At 35.8% G+C, this 22,746-nt stretch overlaps 1 protein-coding gene across 2 annotated transcripts in view; it reads right to left on the reverse strand.

Annotated features, from left to right (window-relative positions):
• Positions 1-305: 305 nt before the first annotated feature.
• The window catches only part of cpne7 (copine VII), a 59,241-nt gene continuing 36,800 nt past the window's right edge, over positions 306-22,746 (reverse strand). For both annotated transcript variants that reach the window (XM_038298721.1, XM_038298720.1), the window contains exons 12-16: positions 16,692-16,746; positions 8,748-8,799; positions 7,998-8,131; positions 6,019-6,255; positions 306-1,868 (exon numbers count right to left, since the gene is read on the reverse strand). In XM_038298721.1, the coding sequence (XP_038154649.1) occupies positions 1,716-1,868; positions 6,019-6,255; positions 7,998-8,131; positions 8,748-8,799; positions 16,692-16,746 (631 nt within the window). In that variant the 3' untranslated portion in view covers positions 306-1,715. The remainder of the gene's footprint in view (positions 1,869-6,018; positions 6,256-7,997; positions 8,132-8,747; positions 8,800-16,691; positions 16,747-22,746) is intronic.

Below are 22,746 nucleotides of genomic sequence, written 5' to 3' on the forward strand. Positions count from 1 at the left end.
CCAGCATTGAAACCCATTGAACTATACAGTAGCTGTAAAATATTTTTGATAAACACAATTTGTCTTTTTCATTGCTAGACCCTGAACATTATAATATGTGACTCAGTCCACACTGGATACGTGCAGATTGATTCCCTAGTTTTAAAGTGATTAGGCTTATTTCAAAAGATGAGCTCATAAAAAGGATGTAGTCAAGCTTGTCTGTTTCACCATCTGAGTGAGAATTGAGTGGAAATTGAAATTATCGATTAGGAGTTAGCTCTTGGGATACACTCATTTTATGTCAAGAAGCCACAAAAGTAACATTAATCTCCAAGAATTTATTATTCTGGTGTAAATGAAATCAATATTAACATGTGTTACAACATTAATGTATTTTGTGCTTTGATGTGATTTAAACTTGTTACAACTTGAATGTTTTATATAACAACTGATAGAATTACATTGCATATAAAAGCAGGAAAAAAAAGGAAATTTTGCAAAACAAAACTAACAGCAGTTACATGAAAGGTTACTAGGTGGCTGATGGCTTACTAAGGGATGACAACAATACAAGAGTTCAAACATAACCTGTCATGACGCAGGATTTTTACTGCTTATTTTAGCCACTTGACAACAAATCAAGCTGGTTTACTCTTGCAGAAAAATTACATATATCTTGGTCATATATATTTTTATGTAGGCTTTCAGTTCAGTCTTGAAGGGAAAAAAGCATATACAGAGCCAAAGCTAAATTGTAAACAGCAGATTACTGAAGCTTTATCACTTGCAGTTTCACAAGGTGGCAGTTAAAACCTGCAAACATAAAAAAGGTAGATAACATGTTGATATTTACCTTTAGTCTGCATCAAAAAGTTACAGTATCCTATACAACTAATCATGAATTTATCTCGTTTGCTCTTCAGTCTAGCGTTCATAGATGACCGCTAAAGGGATTTGGTGAATTATAAATAGACTACACTGTACTCATCAGCACTTCCATGTTTACATTTCTATCATTGACATGTATTTTAAAGAAGGTTTTGTTTTGTTGTCAGTGGCTGAAGCACATTCAGACAAACTTTTTATCAGTATATCACATCAAGCAGTACACTTAAATAGAAAAATGAGGCATTTACAGTGCATACCGATGTCAGTTCCCTGTTGGGGAAATTTGAAATTATGGTCAATGTGTACTTACAAATGTAATTTCAAAAATAAGGCCAATTTTACTACCAGACATATTCTTAAGCCTACAGATAAATTATAAGATCAACAGTAAACTGTAGCATTTCTTACATTTTATTCAACTAATTCTGAATCTAATTAATTTATATTTATTTGTGCGAAAGGAAGGGAAATCTTGAACTGATGTTGATAGCAGAAAAAAAAAAACAAGCCTCTGTCTGATCACTAAATCATCATTAAGGTCCTGGCCTGCATGCATAAACATAATGAGGAGAAAACATAACACCTCAGGGGTTCTGTTGCTGAAAAAGCTGGATGGTCAGTTCGCATAACCAGGAGGAAGTGCTCAACCCACACAGAGCACAGAAATATAATCCACATTCTATTGTGTTTCAGTCTTGGTGTAAACATTTTGCTTGAAATAAATTACAACACATTTAGAAGAATTTTCTCTTCAGTTCTCATGTAGAGACATGCATCTGCTGTACCCCCTGGTATTCCAGACTGCTGATGTGCTCCAAGGCGGGCTGCAGGTACGAAGCTGCCATTTATTCCGTAGGGGTTGTGGCCACTGGGCTTAGGATGGGGGTCAGCAATTCCCTCATCGGGCTCATAGGCGAAATGGCCTTATGGCTGAAATACTCAACTACTTGACCAGGTACTTCTGCAAGAACACACTTCGCCAAGGCTGCAGGAGAAGCCTGCAACAAAGAGAAAAGCACTGGTAGATATTTTTCGAAGGTTGTAAAACACTGTTAATCTGAGATACAAAGTGTTTTCAGATAAAGCTCTAGGGGATGTTGGCAGTGCTGCGCTTTCTTTGCTTCAAGCTAATTAGAAAAGGTAAGTCAGGGTGTGACATTATTGGAACAACTTTTCTGGACATTATGCTAGAAGTAGTCTGTCACATATTGATCCTGAAATCTAAAGCCACATTTTGTGTTTTTGTTGCTGTTATAATGCATGTTATCAATTTAACATACTGATGTCATTCAGTAAGATTTGATAAAGAGTTTATAAATTCCATAAGTAGGTTTCTTTTCTATTTCTTTAGTATTGGCTAAGGACTAAGAAACTGAAAGCAAATCTTAACCACAAATGTCAAGTTAGCTCATACATACAACAGAGTGTCTCCTCATCTGAATAAAAAACTGGGCAGGTTCAAGCTTTTTAATAACATTGTGATATCTATAAATGAAATCTTTTTAAGGATGAAAATGATTTTTTAGACATTTAGATCTGAAAATCTCAGTTTTGTTTTACTTTAGGTTGAAAATACCTATAATTGGGTAGTTTAAATTCCAGTTGAAGAAATATCCCAAAAGTTATTCGTACAGTGTTTTATATGTGGAGGCGGAACCGTGAGAGCAACAGAGTGGCTTAACTCCATCTGATCTGCATCTGCATGTGTGAAGTGAAAGGATTTTAATTAAGAAATCAGGTCAGCAGATCAGATGTTTTTTGTACACGAACAGTATGACAGGCAGGGCCATTATGTCTACAGACTGTGAAAGGATTTCGTTGACATTGTGCAGCTCATGCATTTTAGTCATTGTATTCTGTTCTGAAAGCAGGGACACTCTTTCATTTATTTGTTGGAAAGGAATGTGTTGCATTCAATCACGGCTAAGCCTGAAAGTATTCATACCTTGAAGATTTATAGGGATTATATCCAAAGGGTTACGTTAAAATATTTTATATTTAACCACAGGTTTTCTATGACTTAGATTGATGTTAACATTTGGAGGATTTCCAACTTAGATTCCAAGCTTGAATCAAACTGAAAACCTTTAAAAGCTCAAATTTAGGGAAATCACATTTTTTTTCAAAGTTGTTCCATATCTAATTTTAAAAATTTGTGCAGAATTGCCAACTTGTCACATTTGAAAAATAGACAATGCAACTATCAGAGGACAAGGGAGGACTAGAACTACTAAATATAAACTACTACTACTAAGTGTACATTTCTTAATTTACATTCTATTAATATTTTAACTAAATAAACTTAATGCCTACTGATCTTTTCCACATTCTGTCACAAAACAACTTTACCGGTAAATGTCTATATATTTATTGAGATCTTCAGGGTTGTTTTTCAACATGAATTAGTCCGTATTGGGTTAAAAATGTTAGAGGGTCTTCATATTTATTTAAATCACAGTCAGTCATTTTTATGATTAGATTGTGGACCTTGTATGTAAGTATAAACATATTTTATTTTATTTTTATTTTTGCCGTATGACTGCGTATTGAAGAGAGGGCAAGATAAAGAGACATCTGACATAAGAGAGTAGTATTTTAAAACTATGTCAATTTTCTCCTACAAAGATTGTTACATGTTCCTAAAGGCACTTTAGATAGAGTATTCAATTCAGAGATATTACTGTGATTACTGTCAATGTAATATATATTCAAAACGTGTGTGTGTGAGTGCTCTTGTTTTTAACACATTGTGGGGTCCATTTAATGGAAAAATAGCAAGCTGTGGGGACCAACTGCTCCTTTTGGGGCTCAGAGGCTGGACCCCAATGAGGCAAATTGCTGTTTTTGGGTCAGTGGTCATGTTTAGGATAAAGGTTTCAATTTAGTACTTATCCAGTATTCAGTATTTGTCCAAATAAAAATAAAAATAAAAATCCAGGAAAAAAGAAGGATGTACAAACTTTAGAGATGATTAGGTAGATTTTCTAATTAAATGAAAACATACATTATTTTTTTTGTATATATTACATGGTTGTATCACATTGTGAGAGGTTTCCTGCTTACTTAATCTCCTATCAGAAACAAACTTCTTGATTGAATGCAAAATCTTTGCAAAACTTTTTTTTTATATTATTATTTTTATTCTTGTATTTAAACAGATGATGTGAAAGTTTGTGAGGAGGACTGTGGGGCTACTTCAAGCAAGAACCAAATTAGGAATATATAAACTTAACTATGTTGCAGGCAGGAAATATAACATGTAAATAAATAATAATAACAGTAGATCTGCAGCTTAGTTAAAAAAAGGGGTAAAACAGGTAACCTATGAAATCAAAATGCCCAGAGAGTCACTTCTAATGGCCCAATATCCAGGCTGCATTTTAGCCATATTTCCCCCCAGCAACAGTATGGGTCGATCATTAGAAGTCCTGCTGCACCTCAGAGGCAGGGGGGTTTCAGGTTACAGCATCAAGCTTTTTCAGGCCTTTTTGTGTGTCTCTGGGCAGACTTCCTCCTCCAGCATGGCACAAATATGTTGCATCTCTTTCCACACAAATATACATGAACACAACAACAGTATAACTTAGATGATAATACTGTTTTGCAGAATTTTGTTGTTGTTAATGTTTTATATGTTAAAAAGGTGTAATTTGCAAACCAAATAATGTCTTTTTTGCAACCACAAGCTGACCAAAATGGTAATATCAGGGAAACATACCAGCTTAAGTTAAGAAAATTCAAGTTTACACTCTTTAGATAAAAGGTATTTGAACATTGAAATTTAATTTATTAACCCTTTGGGGTTGGAAATACAGCTGGTTTTCATCATACATAATATTCTAATGAGCACCAAGAAGCAGTAATCAAAAATACATTTCTTAAAAGTAAAAAGGGCTCTGTAGTAGCTTTGTTTGAAAGCTATGAGGTTAACATTAAATTGTGCCAGAATAAAAAAGGCCGTAAGTTGAAGACCTGCAACAGCTCATCTTCCAAATCAGAAGATATCATAGCATTAACCACCAAACAGATGTTCCACTTGCATACTGTGCCAATATCTTTGTATCTCTTCTTCTTTCTTTAGTTCTGCTTCCATCTCCTAGAACACCAGTTGGTCTCAGAAGATGGCCGCTCACACTGAGCCTGTTTCTGCTGGAGGTTTCCTTCTGTTAAAAGGAAGTTTTCCTCTCCACTGTTGCTACAAGCATGCTTGGTGTGAGGGATTGCTGACAAGTCAATGAGTCAATGCCATCAGCTGGTTTTCCTTAGATAGAAAACTTTGAACCAATCTGACTAAAGTTCCTCAAGATGATGTGTTGTAAATTGGTGCTATATAGATAGTGGAATAAACTATAATCTTTATAGTGACCTTAAACTTATAAGTCAAAACTTCAGATTCCTTGTTGCCTCATTATAATAGCCATGCTAACAGGATTCTCCAACCAATCAGTGCATATGTTGTCTAAATATTGTACATTCAACAAAGCAAAAATTAACTGAAAATCACTAAAAGGAAGCATGTCAGGTGGAAAAAAGCCACAATTAAGGGTTAAATTAAAAAAAAACAAAATAAATAAAAAAAACTCGAGTTGCCGTCTGACAGTTTCATGTCTTTATGATACACCTGAGTTTACACTATGGAACACTAAAGGATTTTTCTATTCTACATTTTACAATTGAAGCCAGATGTTTCACTTAATAAAGATAAACAAAGCCTTGTATATCCCAGAACTGCTAGAATAATAAGAAAGACAATATATTAAATATAATTTAACATGTTTTATGCCTTTAAACAATTTAGTATAATGGCTATGTGAGGTTCTGATTAGTTAACTCGAGGTGCACATGGTCTTTGTCTGTGATATCATAGAAATATCAGAAGAAATCCTCTGCGATATCAGGTAGAGATCGTTAGTGCTTCAGAAGCCTAGCTCCTCCTTGATAATAATTTGTAGATGCCTGAAGATACAACTCTTTTCTGTTCAAATACTTTAATGAAACATATTTTGTATGATATCTAATGAGAATTCTAGATCCTGATAGATAAAAAAGTGATGTCTAATCAACCAGACCTTGGAGATAGACGTCCAGTGGTTTGAAGGAAAAAACATGTTAACATGAAGTGAACAACAGATGGAGAGGAAGACTGACCGTTTTAAAGTCTCGGAAAGGGACGAATTGCACAATGTCCCTGAGGACAGGTTCGCCTTTCGGTGACCGCAGCACACCATCGTCTCCATCCAGAATCTGCATGTCTGTGAAATCTGCGTTGCCCACGCCAACAATGATAATCGAAAGAGGCTGGTAGGATGCTCGAACAATGGCTTCACGTGTGTCTGCCATGTCTGTGACCACACCATCTGTGAGGATGAGCAGGATGTGGTATATCTGCAAGACAGTAGGAAAAAATGTTTTATGTGAAAATTAGCTTTATTGATCTCGGCACTATTTGTTCTTGAGCAAGGACACCCTCCAGTATGTGGGGGAGGACTTTATTGTTATTTTGAAGTATGTTATGCTTCACTCAACCGTAGCCGTGATAAAGTGGCCCTTAAAGGAGCAGTAAGTAAAAATTTACTGTAAAATTAACCAAAATCTTTCTCGTTTGTCCCTAGGATGGAAAAAAAAAACATTCTTTATTAACAGTTCTTTCGTTCAACAATGTTGTTGTCAAATTTTCCTCCTATCAAAACTAGAGATAAGGGATGGAACTACTTTTGTGCTGAGTGTAACCTGTGTTTACTTACTGATTCCAGAGCAAAATACTTCAGGAATTTCAAGGACTGCCATTGTGCAGCATTTGGTATATAGCCAAAAAGAAAAGTGGAGCAGAGAAGTCTCAATACTTAAAAGGTCTGAACATCCTTCAAAAGTATTATCTCTACAACTTACTTTGGCTGAATGGTCTCCACTCATCATCATAAATTTAGCTCTGCTACGTTCTCATCTCTCTTAACTACATATCAAATAACACCATCATATATTAAAGGGGTCATAGAATGCAAAACCGAGTTTACATTGTCATAGATGAATAAGATAGTTCAGTGGGTGAAATGGACGTACAGAGAAGTTCAAATCTCATCGACACCTCCTTTCTCTGCAAATCTAACAATTCTAAACTGATTCTAAATTCTAAATTGGTGTTTCAGTGAGTGAGTGCTTGTTGCTATGATGCGTCTTTGCTGCCCAGCTTCGCTCGTTGTAAACCAACCAATCAGCACACAGCTCATCTAAATATTCATGATCATACCATAAAAGGTAGAAAAGCTGTCGTTTCATTCTAGAGCTTATAACCAGGCTTGCATTAGGGCTCGTAGAACAGCAAATATGTCATTTTCAGCCCTACCAATTTGACACACCCTATTCAGAGACCTTAAGGACCAGCACCAAAGACCCTATAGAATCATTCTATGACCTCTTTAAATAAAACTTGCCAATAAAACATGAATGTACATACTTTTTGCATGAGCTGAATAGTTAGAACATAAAATAAAAAAATTTGTCTTTCTGCTTAATTTTTTTTGCAACAAGTGAACCCATACCTGAATAAGTGGTCTATATAGCTTCTGGAAAAGTTTTATTTGATAGGTGGTTACAATTGCTGTTTTGGAAAATAAACATTTCATTTTCATTTCTTTTATTGCTACACCAGAGCTTCTTAATGCCCTCCTAAAACCTTATCTACTGAATTTCACATTGAATTGTATATTTTTAATTAGCCAATATAAAGTGCAGTCCAAGCAGTTCTGTGGAATATTATATAGCCATAAAATTAAGATAATACATTTGCAACATATTGTGGACTTTCAAAACAACTTATGTATTATGTTTCAACATACACTTGCCTGTTTATAATACACTCTTTACTTTAAAATTGATGTGTAGGTTTTTATTCACAAATAAAAAAACTCCATTAGCATTATACAGGTGCACTCCTTAAATTCAGAATATGACACAAAAGGGTATAAGATACATCAAATAACATACCATTATATGGAATTGTTACTTCTTTTGCACCATTTCACATTATTATCACAACGCTAAAACTCAGAAGCTACTCACTTATGAATCTCAATGGGAGGCATAAAAACAAAGCCTGTATTAAATCCATATATCACTGAGCCACTCACAGATGCATCTTTAATGTTGCCATCGCCTGCTGCCACCTTGGCTATCCTGTTAATGATCGGAGCAACGTTTGTGGGGCCATATAATTGGATCTTAGGAAGGCAGCTCTGATATGCCTCGACGACTCCTTGGATCCCTGATCAAACAGAAGAAAGAAGAAAAGGATTATCAAACAAACTTACATTTATTTCTCTTTTGTATTTCACAAAAGAGATCCCCTGAAAGAATGAGTAATAATATCTTCCAAGAAGTTTTTATATAACTTGGACTTTGTTACATTTTACCATGTTGCAATCGCTTACTATAATGCAGTTCATCAGAATTTTATGTGCTAGACAAAGATTAAAAAAAAAGTGGAAAACTATTGTGATATCGAAATAATGGAGAAAAATGTTTCGAAATTCCTATAAAAGTGTTTTTCAGTGATGCTATTCAGAAGTATCAGATTAAATGGGGTTAAATACAAAGGCATTGCTCACTTTTAAGATTGCTACTTTATTTTTTGTTTTAAACCCCATATATTCCTTCTTTTTTAATATGCACTAATTGTTGTATAACTTAAAATTACAATAAATCATTTATTCTAGTGGGTGAAAAAAAATTGAAAAGGTTAGCTAAAAATCTAGATAACCATTATGTATAAATACATACATTAGTAAATGAAATAGGAGATTTCTAAAGCATCTAATTGTAGATTTTGCTGTTACCGACAAAAACATTGTAGGAACAGAATATGAAGATCCCCCCTTTACCTTCACATTCATCATCCTCGGGGTTGAAATTAATGGCGAAATCATGTGAGACCTGCAAATAGAGATCGGAAAATTAAGTCAATCTGAACTTCTTCACTATTTTAAAAGCCTTCCTTTTCTTTAATGGCATCGTTAACTTATAAAGGAGTATCCTACAGAAAAAACAAGACCTTAATTACCCGAAAAGGCAAAAAGGGACAAAGTTCTAACATCTGTGTGTATGTGCTCTCAAAGAAGTAAACATCAGTCTTTAACTTTGAGCCAATGACCTAATGACCTAATTTAACAGTTCGAACTTGATGACTATCTATATGTTCGCTTGCATTACTTGTGGATGGCTTTTGACTAAGACTATTTAAAGACATCGACATGCCTGGAGTACACAGCTCCCGTCTGCCTCACTTTGCCTTCTTGGTGACATCAAAAAAGTCTATTCTGAAATGAATAGATACCACATCCTTCTTGCAAGTTTAAGCATAAAAAAAAACTATACTTAGTAATCAAAAGAGTTTGTATATAATTTATTTTCGAATTACTTATTGCATTTTGTTGCTATGGAGAGAACATCTGCTTGTATGAAAAACCAAGAGAAGAAATCCAAATTAGTTTATTCAACACCCACTAGAGGTGTAGTGGTGTAGGACCAGCCACCTTGGCCTTGAGGGCCCAGGTGTCTGAGGATGTAAGGACTGGGGCGGCGGTCCCTAAGCGATCTTGGCAGTTAGAATACATTAGAAAGACTTTATTGTCTGTACCAGACTGGAACACAAAATCTTATTGATCAGGGTTCCAGCAAAGCACATCTGAACTTAAAATGAAACACTTCAAAACATGTATAAGGAGCGCATAAATATACATATACAGGAGGTTTAAGGTCAATCGATTATTTCTCGAAAAACTCTCATGAGTCGAACCCAGGCATGGTTGGATGGTATGGAATGATTTAGTTTTCTGTTTCCCAATGAGAAAGTTGTTCCAGGATAAAATGTAAAAACTGATACAAGACTATATGAGCAATTTTTAAATCTGTGTTAAAAGTTCCTTCTTTAGATTAAAAGATTGCAGTTTCCTCTGGAGGTGTAGCCATTGAAAGCTTTTTAGAAGTCATTTTCAAGGCTACTTGATATCAATTTCTGTCAAAAAGGCATCTAAAACACTCCACTATCTGCCCCTGGATATTAAGTGGCTGGGAGAGATATAATCTAGGATCTCTTTCTTTGCCCCTCCATCACAACTCTTTGTCTTTGTGGTGTTAATTTCCAAAAACACAAAACACTTTTACCAGGCTCAGTGTTATTACTGGGGTAGAGCATCAAATGAGATGCCTTGGCTGTGTTGTCTGTGTTTTAAAAAAGTAACAACCCCTCACGGTTGCAGGACAAGCTGTTTGCATACAAAGAAACTAGAACAGGAGATAAAACACTACTTCGGGGGAGATCTGTGTTCAGGATTTATGGACCGGACCTGTTCTGGTCTGGTCTATAAAATTTGAAGTCCATAAAATCAGTAGTGAGTGAACCTGTAGGTGTAAAAGGCAGTGCAGTAAAATGCTGTACAGTGCTAAAAGTGCAAGAGAAGCCCATGAATAAAGTCCTTGTGTGGCTGTGCAGAGTCCAGATGTTTGGTTGTGGCATCTAAAAGCATGAGCTGGCATCTCCATCCTACACCTCTCCTACAGGGAAACTGCCTTATATGGACAGAAACACACTTATTTCTATACCTACCTCCTTCTGTGTGTTTTTTTTTATCTTCCATTAACAACCATTCCTGTTTCATTTCATTCTATAGCCATACCTTGGCTCAAACCCTAAAATGTACTTAATACCACTACATACCAATCAGTAAACCTAACTTATTGAGGTCACACTTAGTCCTTACTCCTAACCATTCAGCCCAAAGCAGCAAGCATGAGACAGCAGCAAATACATGTACACATCTCGTGGGAAAATACATAGCCATACAGACACCTTAACTCAACCTAAACACCCATACATAGACAAAGGCTATAAATAATCCAAATGGTAAAAGATCATAAAACTACAGATTACTACATTAAGGTGGCCTGCCCGCTTTGGTAACGAATCCATTCTTTATTTAGTCCATCATACAATTAGGGCTAACATTTTTGTAGCTCGACTCTGCCCTGGCACTATATGCAATTAACTTTTCTGCATAGTACTATATGCCAGAAATGCCCTGAAACGACACAGGACAGAACAAACAATTAAAGAAAATTGCATGGCCTTAATTCCAACCGTTGCATTTGCGAATTCTCCCGAGTGGTCCATGACTGTACACGAGAGAATAAAGTGAATATGATTGGTCCATTATCAAGGGGGCGGGGTTTTTGTGCCGGAAGGTTCGCAAGCAATTTTGGTTGTGACCGGTGTCTCAGAAGCATCTTGCTAACCAGTTAGCAACACAGTACTATTAGGTTCCCAATGGGAAATTACATTGGGACCAATGAGCACTTAGAAACTGTCAAGGAACACTATGGACAGCAGAAACATGCGAGAGGAGGAGAGTTTTGTGTTAGATGTCGTGGATGAGTCTCCTCCGTCATACATCTTTTATTTAGAGGAAAGCGGAGACGAAGATGTTGTGGAAGAGGACGCAGGGTGGAAGAAGCTTTGTTTGGTGTAGAAGGCTTACAGCCGTACATGTTTGACCCCTTGCCTCGCAACGCTGCCAGTTCTGTTAGCTCTACGTCTGCCGAAGACACAGACGTTCAACTTCATTAACACCGGGATGTAACTGAATGGTAAAGTAAATGATTCTTATTTCTTATTTCAACCGTATTAGCTGCGACATATGAATGAAGATGCTATGACCAAAAAAAATTTGATTGACATATGATCATTGATATATGATTGGCAGAATTTAGGTGTACAAGCTGACATATAACTAACTGGCCTGCATAAGATAGCGAAGAAAAAAAACATAGATCTTAAGATTTTTTTTTTTTTTAAACAGAAATTTTCTAAATTTTGAGACAATATCGTCTGATAAAGAGTACATTTATATACACGTTTAAGTGTGATTTGACATTTAAACATGATTTCCCTACGACTTTAACCTCCACAAATATGAGAAAACCTATGACAACTTGAAAGAACAAATTGTATTCATACAAGTTCATCTAAGGAAATATCTGAATTTAACATAAGAATCGAACCCTGATATTGTTCAGAACACAAAGAACTAGCCTATTTTTCCATGGATATAGTATAATATGTTTTTTTTTACCCTATTCTCTAAGAGTATTATCAATTTGGCATGAATCTTGAAAAAGCACTAGCGGACAAACATGAAGGTTTTGTAAAAAATTAATCAGGTTTTTCAAAGTATTGAATTTGTGTAAACAGTTTCCCCTCCTGTGTTATCTGGTTTTAATGCAACACAGCACGAAATCAATAACATGAGCTGAATGTCTAGTATGGGATCTTAGTTTGCATTTTTTTCCAATCATTGGGTTTATTCCAATCATTCAAACTTTACTCGGATACTGTTTATCACTTAGTGTTTTAACAGGCAACTCCCCACTGTGTTGCTTCCACTGACTAGAGACAGTCTTTTCTGGGAGCACAGGCTGTCTGCCAGATCACTTACAATTGATTTCTGTCCAACTGGCTCCTATTTAAAGGCATTTCAAGATTACTTTAAAAAAAGCAAGCGACTGTGAAGAAATTTTACGGGATGACAACTTTGTTTCTGTCATGAAAGAAGATGTAGCTTCTATCTGTCTTAACAGATTATTTTGCATCTGATCTTTTAGTATAATAGCAGGAAACACAGTGACCAGCAGCAGTACAATTTTTTCTTCAGCAAATATACTCACAGTGCTAATATACTCACAAATGGAAGAAAACTGAATTGAAACTACAGCACAGTTGTAACTGCATATATTCAAGTGCTGGGGAACATAAAGCACCTGCCCTCCCTATGTTGCCATGGTCACCAAATGATTTGCATAAGTATGTACACAACAGTTTGCAATCAGCAGATGGATCTAACAGCAGTTAGAAAATGCAAAAATAATCAATTTGTATTCAGTATTATCTGGTGGTAAATAGCACAACACATGAAGTGGTGGAATGCATCAGGCAGTAGATATAGTTCTATTTATTGGGAGAAAGTCGAGTAACTAGTAAGAGGTTTTTGAGCTCAGAATTCAGAGGAGTTGTAGATAAAACCTAAAAAAAATATTTTTTACAGCAATGAACCCTGATAATCTAATTTCCTTTCCACAACACATTACAAATGGTGACCAACATTGAGATTTTGGAATATATACATATATATACAGAGATGGGAAATAACGAAGTACAAATACTTCGTTACTGTACTCAAGTAGATTTTTCTGATATTTTTACTTTACTTTACTACTTATTTTTATGGCAACTTTTTACTTCTACACCTTACATTTTAATACAAATATCTGTACTTTCTACTCCTTACATTTTAAAAATTGGCTCGTTACTTTAGTTTTGAATCATTTTAATGGAGTTACCGTTATTATTTTTCACATCATCAATACCAAATTCAATCTAATTGGATGGGAATCTACGTTGCATTTGACGCACCACTACAAGATGAATCGACAGATTCGGCAGTATTCATTCACGGCAAATCATTCCAGCTTGGTGGCGGTGGTGTCAGCATAGTAGTATGGACGACGAGATGATCGAAAATGAACACAACGGAGATCTAGTCCTATTGGCAGACATCCATTTAAAATGTAGGCAACGGCATAAAAAAAGTGTTTTCTACTTTTACTTTTATACTTTAAGTAAATTTATAAGCTTGTACTTTGTTACTTTTACTTGAGTAAAGAAGTTTAATCAGTACTTCCACTTTTACCAGAGTATTTTTTAACACAAGTATCTGTACTTTTACTCAAGTACGGAAAGTGAGTACTTTTGCCATCTCTGTATATATATATATATATTTTTTTTTTTTAATTACATTAATTGAGAGTTGCTTGTCTCCTTTCTGTTGGTTTAAGGACAAAAGCCTGATTTATACAAAGTCAGCAAAGATCTCAGCTTTATATATATATATATATATATATATATATATATATATATATATATGTATATATATATATATATATGGGCGGGACAGAAGTAATTCTTAGTATAAATACTATATAAAAGCTAAGAGTGTTTTCTTGTAATTCTTCTATGTTTGTCTCCTCCTCTTTCTCTTGCATGTCTGCAACCCCTCTCCTGACACAATATATGGATGCATGACATGAACAACTGGACAATTTGGGGTGCAACAATCCATGTGGATTAAAACATAGTTTTAAATTTATTATGAGCTTGGATATATAAAATCACATCCATATATTGCATTTATTTCATTTTTTGATGATAATATATAGCAATAATACATTTGATGTATCAGCACTTTTAATTAAACAAATATACAAATAAATAAATATATTATTGAAAATGTGGAGGAGGATCTTGAAGTGGATATGTTAATTTATGGAGCCGTTGAAGGAGTTCGTGCTGTTACACAGTTCTTTGAAAGTAACTTACACTTTGTCTTTTAAAGAAGACTCTTATGTCTCTCTTACTTTTTTTAGACCTTCTGACTGCGAGTCTAATAACGGCAGTGTAGTTGGATGTAGGAGTTTGCCCTGAAATTGAAGGGTTGATTGGTTCAAGCCCTCCGGTTTTCAGTGTTGTTGTGTCCTTAGGCAAGACACTTCACTTGCATTGCTTACTGATGGTGGTCAGAGGACCCCGGGACGCCAGTGTACGGCAGCCTCGCTTCTGTCAGTGAGCCCCAGGGCAGCTGTGGCTACAATGTAGCTTGCCACCATCAGTGTGTGAGCGTGTGAATTAATGGGTGAATGACTGAATGTTGTGTAAGCACTTTGAAGCCTCCTGACTTAAAAAGGTGCTATATAAGTATATACCATTAAGCATTTTAACCAAACACACTCACATGACACCAATTCAGATTTGTGTAAATTAATCCACCTGATATTACAACCCTTCTAGATTACGTGACCCAAAAGAAGAAAAATGCCTAATTTACAGTAGTAGATTCCCTCACCAACTGTGGTCTTTTGCAGAGCCATATTTTTCTACAAGACCTTTCAAAGACCCGATCAGATGTTTGTAAAGTGGGCTTTTGGAGTGACAGCGCAAACAGCCAATCACACAGGAAAAGATGGAGGTTCAATCAGGAGCTTGTGGGCGGACTAGACCCAGGGAAGCGGGCTTCAGCTTGAGCTGTGGCTTTCCGCTTTGTCCTAGTGCTTGACGAGTATCGGTATACTGTAGCAGAACATTGTTTTTTCTTTTGTTTTGTTTTTGTTTGTTTTTTTTACCGTAAAAAGTGCACAAGACCAAAACAGACTTTTGAAAAAGTACCCCCCAACTTACGTCCGTGCCAGAAGCTATTGCTTGAAAAATTCGGAAATCTGCTTTTGATTAGTTTATTTGTTTTTGCAAAGAGAAACTCTTTTAAGTTAATTATTGTCAATATTGGTGTACCTGAGGGTGTAGCTTTACTTTTTTATTCACTCTTTATTTAGCCATCTTGGTCCCATTGACATTGGAGTCTAGGCTGAAGGGGGGCAACAAATGAAACGAAAAGTTGCAAAAAGAAAAACAGCAAATTAGGAAGAGTGGGTGGATTTGAAGAACGTTTAGTTTGAAAGTAAAAGCACACAGTGAGATAAGTTTACTTAATTCTAAAGTTTTGTGATGCACGTTCCAAGAGGAGGGAGCTGAGTGAACAAAGGCCTTCCTGCCTATTTCATTCTGGCCAAAAGGGACCTAAAGATGCAGTAAATTATGTGAACGAAAGGTAAACAAGTAGTAATTTCTCAGTGCAATTATAGAAAATATATAGTCCCGAGCAGTCCATGAAATGCCTTGTGAAGAAAAGTTAACCTATGGGAATTCCTTCAAGGAGGCCAAACCTTCAAGTTTTCAAATCAGGGATAATTAAAGTTCCTTCAACTGAAGATGCTTAACTGCAAGAATTGATGAGATTAGGTGGTCACAAAAATGAATCCAACCCCTATCATTTTCCTGACGTATGCATAAGAACTTTAAGGTGCTAATATTAATGTTGAGGAACATTACATACTCTTCTCACAGAGCTGTTTTCCACACATGGTTGTGGCACATATGAACAACAATAAGAATATCAAAGCCATTTGAAGCCGGATTCATCAAACCTGCAAACTTAATGCACACAAAGCTCAAGTTCAGAGAGAAGTTTGTGATTAGTATAATGACTTAATTAACATTCAACGGCACCAGCAACCTCGATGTGTCAACAGCATGCAGTCTGACAAACACGACTCCTACAAGGCATGACTGTTGTGTTAAATTCAGAAACTGTGTTTCCATTTGCTGTGAGCCAAACGTTTGCATGACTGAAATGATTAAGTGCACATCACTTTGCAGTTTTGCTTTAAACATAGGCCAGCCTTGTTTGATATGTTTACTGTTTAAGTGTTTCATCTGTGTGTTTGTGTTTTTGCACAAACTCATGCACAGTTATTCCTCACAGTTAGGATTTCTCCCCAGGGTGCTAATTGGAGTCGCAAACAGCTTTCTGTTATTAAAGGGCAATTTTCTTAAACAAATGCATGTTTAAATTGGGCATCAATAACCTGTAACTTCAGCTTTATAAGAACAGGATTTTTTATTCCCAGGACAGATTGGTATTTTAAAATAAGGGGTTCATGAATAAAATACACTCCCTAATTAGTTTTAAATGTGAAATTTTGATGAAATGACAACTCGTATCATGAAGTAGGTCATGGATGTCATCTTGGTGACCATACAGTCTGAAGGTGCAGGAAATTACCAAACTTCTAAATGACAACAGAATATGCATATGTTATACAAACACTGCTCATGTTAAGAGAGGTAAGGGTGGAATAAGGGGTTAAAAAAAAAAAAAACTCACCTCATAATTTGGTGGAATTCTGGCACCAAAGCCCAGAGCTGAGAACCGCTTGTCACTAAAAACAAAAAGGAAACATCTTTTATTAATTAAATCCAAATTCAATATCACTGTAGTTTTTCAGATATCTGTGAAAAATTATTGTTTTATTGTTCACATTTCCAAGGGCACACCCCATGCTTGTTTGCATTTCATAACACGATAAAAGCTTGAATAACAGTTTGGAATCAGTCCTATGCTCCCTGCAGCCAGCATTTGCACCTGTTCAAAGAGCTTCTCTGGGTCTTTCATCTCCTCATATTCCATTGTACCATTTGCATGAGCTGTACAACGGTGAAAGACTGCGGTGCTGGAGTGAGCGCCCCCAGTCAAAGGCCAGGGTGTATAAATGTGAATAAATAACAATAAAAATTCACAATGCAGGCTGACTCCCTCATTGTAAAATAATGCACCAAATTTCGAGTCCGTTCAATTGTGCGGTGCAATTTTGATCATAATATTTTCTGTTTATTTGAAATTTATATTTTGGAAAAGGCTTTTTGTTAAAGTATCCGAATAAAAACACTACTTGAACACATTCTGCATAACACTGCATGTAGTAGAACAATAACAAGGCAAATGTTGGCACGAGGTTGACATCTTGTTTAAACTCTAAGAACATAAACCCCCATTGTGGTTTAATAATACACACAGCATCATTCCAACATTACTCATTCTTTTTATTAAAACTTTATTTGACTAATGAAATTCAGCAAGGACAACTTCCAAAGAATAAAGGCTTTTTTTTTTTTACTTGTTTTCTAAATTAACCTTTTAGCACATCTTAAGAACTCCATAAGGCATTGCCGCAAGACATGTCCCAGGACAAACATATTGTCAGAGGTAAAAAATTAGGACATTTTTTTGTTTTAAGAACACATCTTGAGCACAAGTAATTTCTACCGTGTGTCATATAATTTAGATATATCAGGTAAGACTTTATGTAGGATGGGATTTTGCTTTTTCCTGATGGAATAAGTAAAAAAAGTCTTCAATTTGAGGGGAATCATGCCAGGTTGGCAGCACATTTTTTATCATAAATCCGTTTGGGGTCAGACTGGCCTGACAAAACTTAACGATATAGCTTATAGGGTAATTTTCCTTTGAAAGAAGGGGCTTTAGATTGGTAATGAGGAATCACACATTTAAAATCAATAAACCACTGTATAATAATAAGTGTTATTTAAAAGGAATTTGCTGTTAAATCACATGAATGTATGCTTTGTATGCTAATAATATATTCAGCTGGTTGGATGACACTTCACAAACCTGACACACTTGATAGTGCTCCACATGCTAAAGGTCACAAAAAGTGATGGAAGCATTGTAATGAAAGAGAGGAGTGAGGAAAATGTTATGAGAGGAATAAATTTTACTGAGGTAGAGATGGGTTAGAGTAGTAGTGTGGTGTTTTTTGGTTGCTCTGAGACCAGAATCAACTGTAGCTTTGTAAAAAAAATAAAATAAATAAACTTCTGAAACAATTTAAATGCATCTTATGCATCTTGATCAATACATCTTTTGCGGTCATTTTAATGCAGCCCCTATGTGCTGAGGATGAGAAGATCAGAGAGAGAAAAAAAATGTTAAAAAACAGTGGAAATACATGTTTTTTTGTTGTGTTTATGTTTTTACAACACAGAGAAAGAAATAAAGACTGGTGAGATTAAATGTATAATGGGGGATTTTTGCTAATTTTTTTAAAGACCTGCCCTCTCCGCTTCAATTTACTCCAAAAAAGTGCACATGCACAACTCTGTACCTGCTCCCGAGATGGAACGCCTATTAAATGCATGCAAGAGCATTCACAAGCTAATTTCTCCTCATGCACGCTCTATTTAAAAGTTGCTGTTCTCATAGCTCATAAAAGCTTTCTGTGTCCGAACGTCCGCACTAACCCCTTACTCCCTCAATCACTATATAGAGCGGGGTCTATATAGTGGATTTTATAGCGAACTCAGTTAACTTACCGTTCAGACTTATGATCACCGCTTTTTTGCTTCCCATTTTGCTTCCACCGTGCTGCGCCATCTTTCGTATTAGTCGCCGCTGTGAGTTAGCGACAGCCTTTGCCAACAGCAGACCGCTGTGACAGCAAATCCAATAATGCTTTGAGAGGAGAGCTCCTCGCACAAAGCATTCTGGGATATATCTGCCTTTTCTGAGGCCTTTTTTTTCTTCTCATATACATCGTAGACACTTTTTATTTTACGACCCTCAGCCATTTTCAAAGAACAGCGGTCTGAAAGGTGAGCTTCAGTGACTGTCTGCAACCGTGGCTCACCACAGATATGCCTGAAAGTGAGCATGCACAGAAAAAAATTGCTAAGTGTGGACGAGCAAGTAGGACGGCCTTACGTAAACATATCACCAGATTGATTTAAAATTAGGAGGACCACTTATTTAGATGATCCATTTGGAAAAAAAACATCTCCCATTATACCTTTAAGTCATCCACCTCCATTGGTCTCCTTTACTCATGTTGCCTTCAGTGAATGCAGTCAGTAAACATTTACCTGTAGATGCAGTTTTTAGAAATGCTTTTTATCTGTTTAACATGTTATAAAATTCTAAAATTTAAACCACAAGTGCCATTTAGTTAACAAGTTACTGTTTGAGATTACCCTCATAGTGTTAGGGTGCACCAATAACAAATAGTTAAGTACATCAGCACCCCTTAGTCAGGTTGGATCCCTAATAAAGGTTAGGTTTGAAATGAGCTGAGAGGGGAAAATAATTATTTTAATGTTTGCAGCAACAACTGTTTTTAGCATGGTTACTTAGATGCTACTACAAATGGATTTTGTCTTGGTCTTCAACTTGGCCTAACCTCCCTCAAAGTTTTAAACTTGGCTTAGTCTTGACAGTCTATAACAATAGCCCAAAGAGAGGTACTGAGAAAACGTGAGTTTCATGAGTAGGTGAACTGAAAATAGGCTTGTCAATCCATGTAATGTTTTTGGAACATGGTGTCACATAAACTCCATTTTCCTCTTACTGTCTCATTGTATGTTAGCTAATCTTATCACTCTGTAATCCCCTTAGATCTGAGGGTGTTTGTGCACATGTCTCTCTAAAGCCTGTCCACTGTGATAACCCTTCTTTCACATACTGGTAATCAGGATTAGTTCTAGCCCCCAACCATGCACCATACTCCAGATGGTATAGATACAAAATAGATGTATGTTTATTGTAATATGATCAAACGAGGAAAAATGTTCTGTAAGTCGTTTCAAATAGAGCATTTACAGATAAAGAACAGAGCTGTCACATCTTGTTTTCCGTTGAATCTGTGACAGTTTGCCTACAGACAGCTTTCTCTAATGGTTGCTTCTTTTATCTGACCATTTACTTCATTTCATGCTTTTTTCGTTCTTGTTCTCCAGTTCAGAGAGATAACAAATACCATCCTTTCCCACTCTGGATAATCATAGTTTGGGGCACAAACACTGGAGAACATATTTAATTCAGCAAGATTGCGTGAAAATAGCAGAAGAAAATTTACTGCATAAGCAGGTGATGAGTTTTTTTGCTTGGTTGTGACTGCTGCTGTAGTAAATAATATTGCTTTGAGGGAGCTCTACCGATATTACAGTGTTTGATTTACTGTGATGGATGCAAACTTGTAAAAGCATTGACAGAAGGATGATTTGCAGAAAGGGCATTTTGATAACTTTTAGGTAATGCTACTTTAAACTGATAATGTTCGATTTCAAGCCATAGCATCTTCACTATATGTTAATATTTTTTTGCATTATGTGAGTGGGCAAATTTCCAATGATATTTTTATTGAACATAATTTACAATAGCTATAAATTGTAAGACCTCAAGCTATACGGCCTCTAAGCTATCTCTAGCTTGAATACAATGTGTGTTTTGACCTTCTGTTTTGTAACCAGTTTTCTTAGAATAAAGCCCATCAATAATGATAAAAAATTGAAATGCTCCCCCGTTTCAAATAACCTTTCCTTTCTTTTCAGCTGATCCTGCGTATTGTATCCTCATATAAATGCTTTTCAGTCACAATGCTTTTCCGAATCCCACAGAGGTCTTGTTTATTACAACCATTTACACATTTTATGGAAGTTTCATCCACTTTCATCCAAATAAAATGGCTCTGCTGAATAAAACCCACTGTTGTTACATTTCAAACAGACTGATTTAACCATAGGAAAATCAAACAACACTGCCCCTGGTTGTGGATCATCTTACTTTAAGAAGAACTATAGCTTTATTGTTAAATTATAGGAATTCAAGAAGGAGTTATTAATGTCTGGTATTTCTCAGAATAATACTGTATTTTTCAATGTTTATAAAACAATTTTAAACTAAATAAAATGACAAACAAAAAGCTTGATTAAAAGAGTCTTTACTTTTAGGATCTCAGAAAACTTGTATTTTTTCTAAATAGAAATGATACTGGAAAGCATGATGGCTGGACAAATATATGAACTGATGGAAAGGCTTATATGCTAGTTATATGACGAGGCTCTGCTTCTGCTTAGTTTTTATTAATTAAGTTAAGCTCAAAGTAGTAGTAGCAGAAAAGTGTGATTTTATTTTCTAGAAGTGGGATTTACAGGAATATGGTATATCATGACCGCAAACGAACAAAAAAGACTCATGCTAAGTCATCTTCATTTTAAGTTTTGCTTTCGAGTACAAAGTGATCCTTCCCAACTCATTTTGTCAGCACCCTCGAGGAGCCACATGGAGATACATCCAGAGTAACTACCCTCTTAGAGAGGTAACTGAGTCTCTACCCACACAACCAAAAAGCTAGTCACTGCAGCTCCTTCATGCACTCCTCTGCAAGGACTCAAAAATCCCACATCACCTATGTTCACTAAAGGCTAAAAGGTTTTCTCGCCCACGCTTTACACCTTAGTAACAATTCTAACTTTAAAGGGAAATACCTCCTACATTTGCAGTCCCAATGTCCATGTATCATGCTTTCATATGAACATGTAAAAAATACAGCTACCAGGATCAGCTGCAGGTTTTGAGAGTCTATCTTTCGGATGCTATAATTAGCAAGTCAGTGCTCCCCTGATATTCAATAGGGGGATCTGCATAAATCAACAGTCAGAGAAGCCTAATCTGGCTTAGTTTTGACAAACGGGAGGATCTCTCTCCAGATCAGATAATTCCAATTGATATTTTTTGCTAATTAAGTACCTGCCGGTCTGTAAGTGTTCTTTTATAATTATAAAACTATTTAATGAATAATATTAACCAATAACCAATTTGATGTTGTTTTAAATATAAAATATACACATGCAGACATATTCAGCTTCATCCAGCTTCTCGTCTGTCTTCACATCAGATCTGACACCCTGCTGATTTTTCCTTGCCTCCCACTTCTGTCTGAAGTGGCTGCTATGCTGGTGTCAGACCCTATCTCATCTGTAGTAGGGAGTAATGAGCCTCTGCAGACTAGGATGGAGATTCAGTCGCTGCAACCGTTGCTCAAAGCTACAACTGTGAGAAAAGCATCCACATAATTTGTTCATAAAACATCCAACTCTTAATTGAATAAAAAGACTAATAGATCAAGAAACAAATAAAAATACTTCTACAGTCAAATGCAACTTACTTCTTGAAAAAAATATTACCTATTTTCTCTTTTCCAAAATGTCAATGTTGGTCCTGGCTTTTGTCCTTTAAAAGGTGCATTTGAGGTATGATACTCTTAGAAACTTTGGTTCAACTCAACATTCTAAAGAGGAAATGCACAAACAGAGATGTAATTTGGACTTGATTATCACTAATTACATAAACATTGCAAAAAGGTCTTATTCCCTTTCTGAACACCTTTCTAATACTTTTAAAAGCATGATTTGCAATGACTCAGTTAGCCAAAGAGACATCATAAGAAAAATTATCTTCAACGATGGTGATACTGAAATCTTTGACCACATTTACATCTCTACCTCCCTTTTCCCTTCTAACTCTTCTAAAGAGTTGGTAAGGGACGCCAAGTTTATTTGTATAGCAGAGTTCATCACAAACACAATTC

The sequence above is a fragment of the Cyprinodon tularosa genome, unplaced genomic scaffold, assembly GCF_016077235.1.
Source record: "Cyprinodon tularosa strain WSP-4 unplaced genomic scaffold, ASM1607723v1 ctg412, whole genome shotgun sequence".
Lineage (NCBI taxonomy): Eukaryota > Metazoa > Chordata > Actinopteri > Cyprinodontiformes > Cyprinodontidae > Cyprinodon > Cyprinodon tularosa.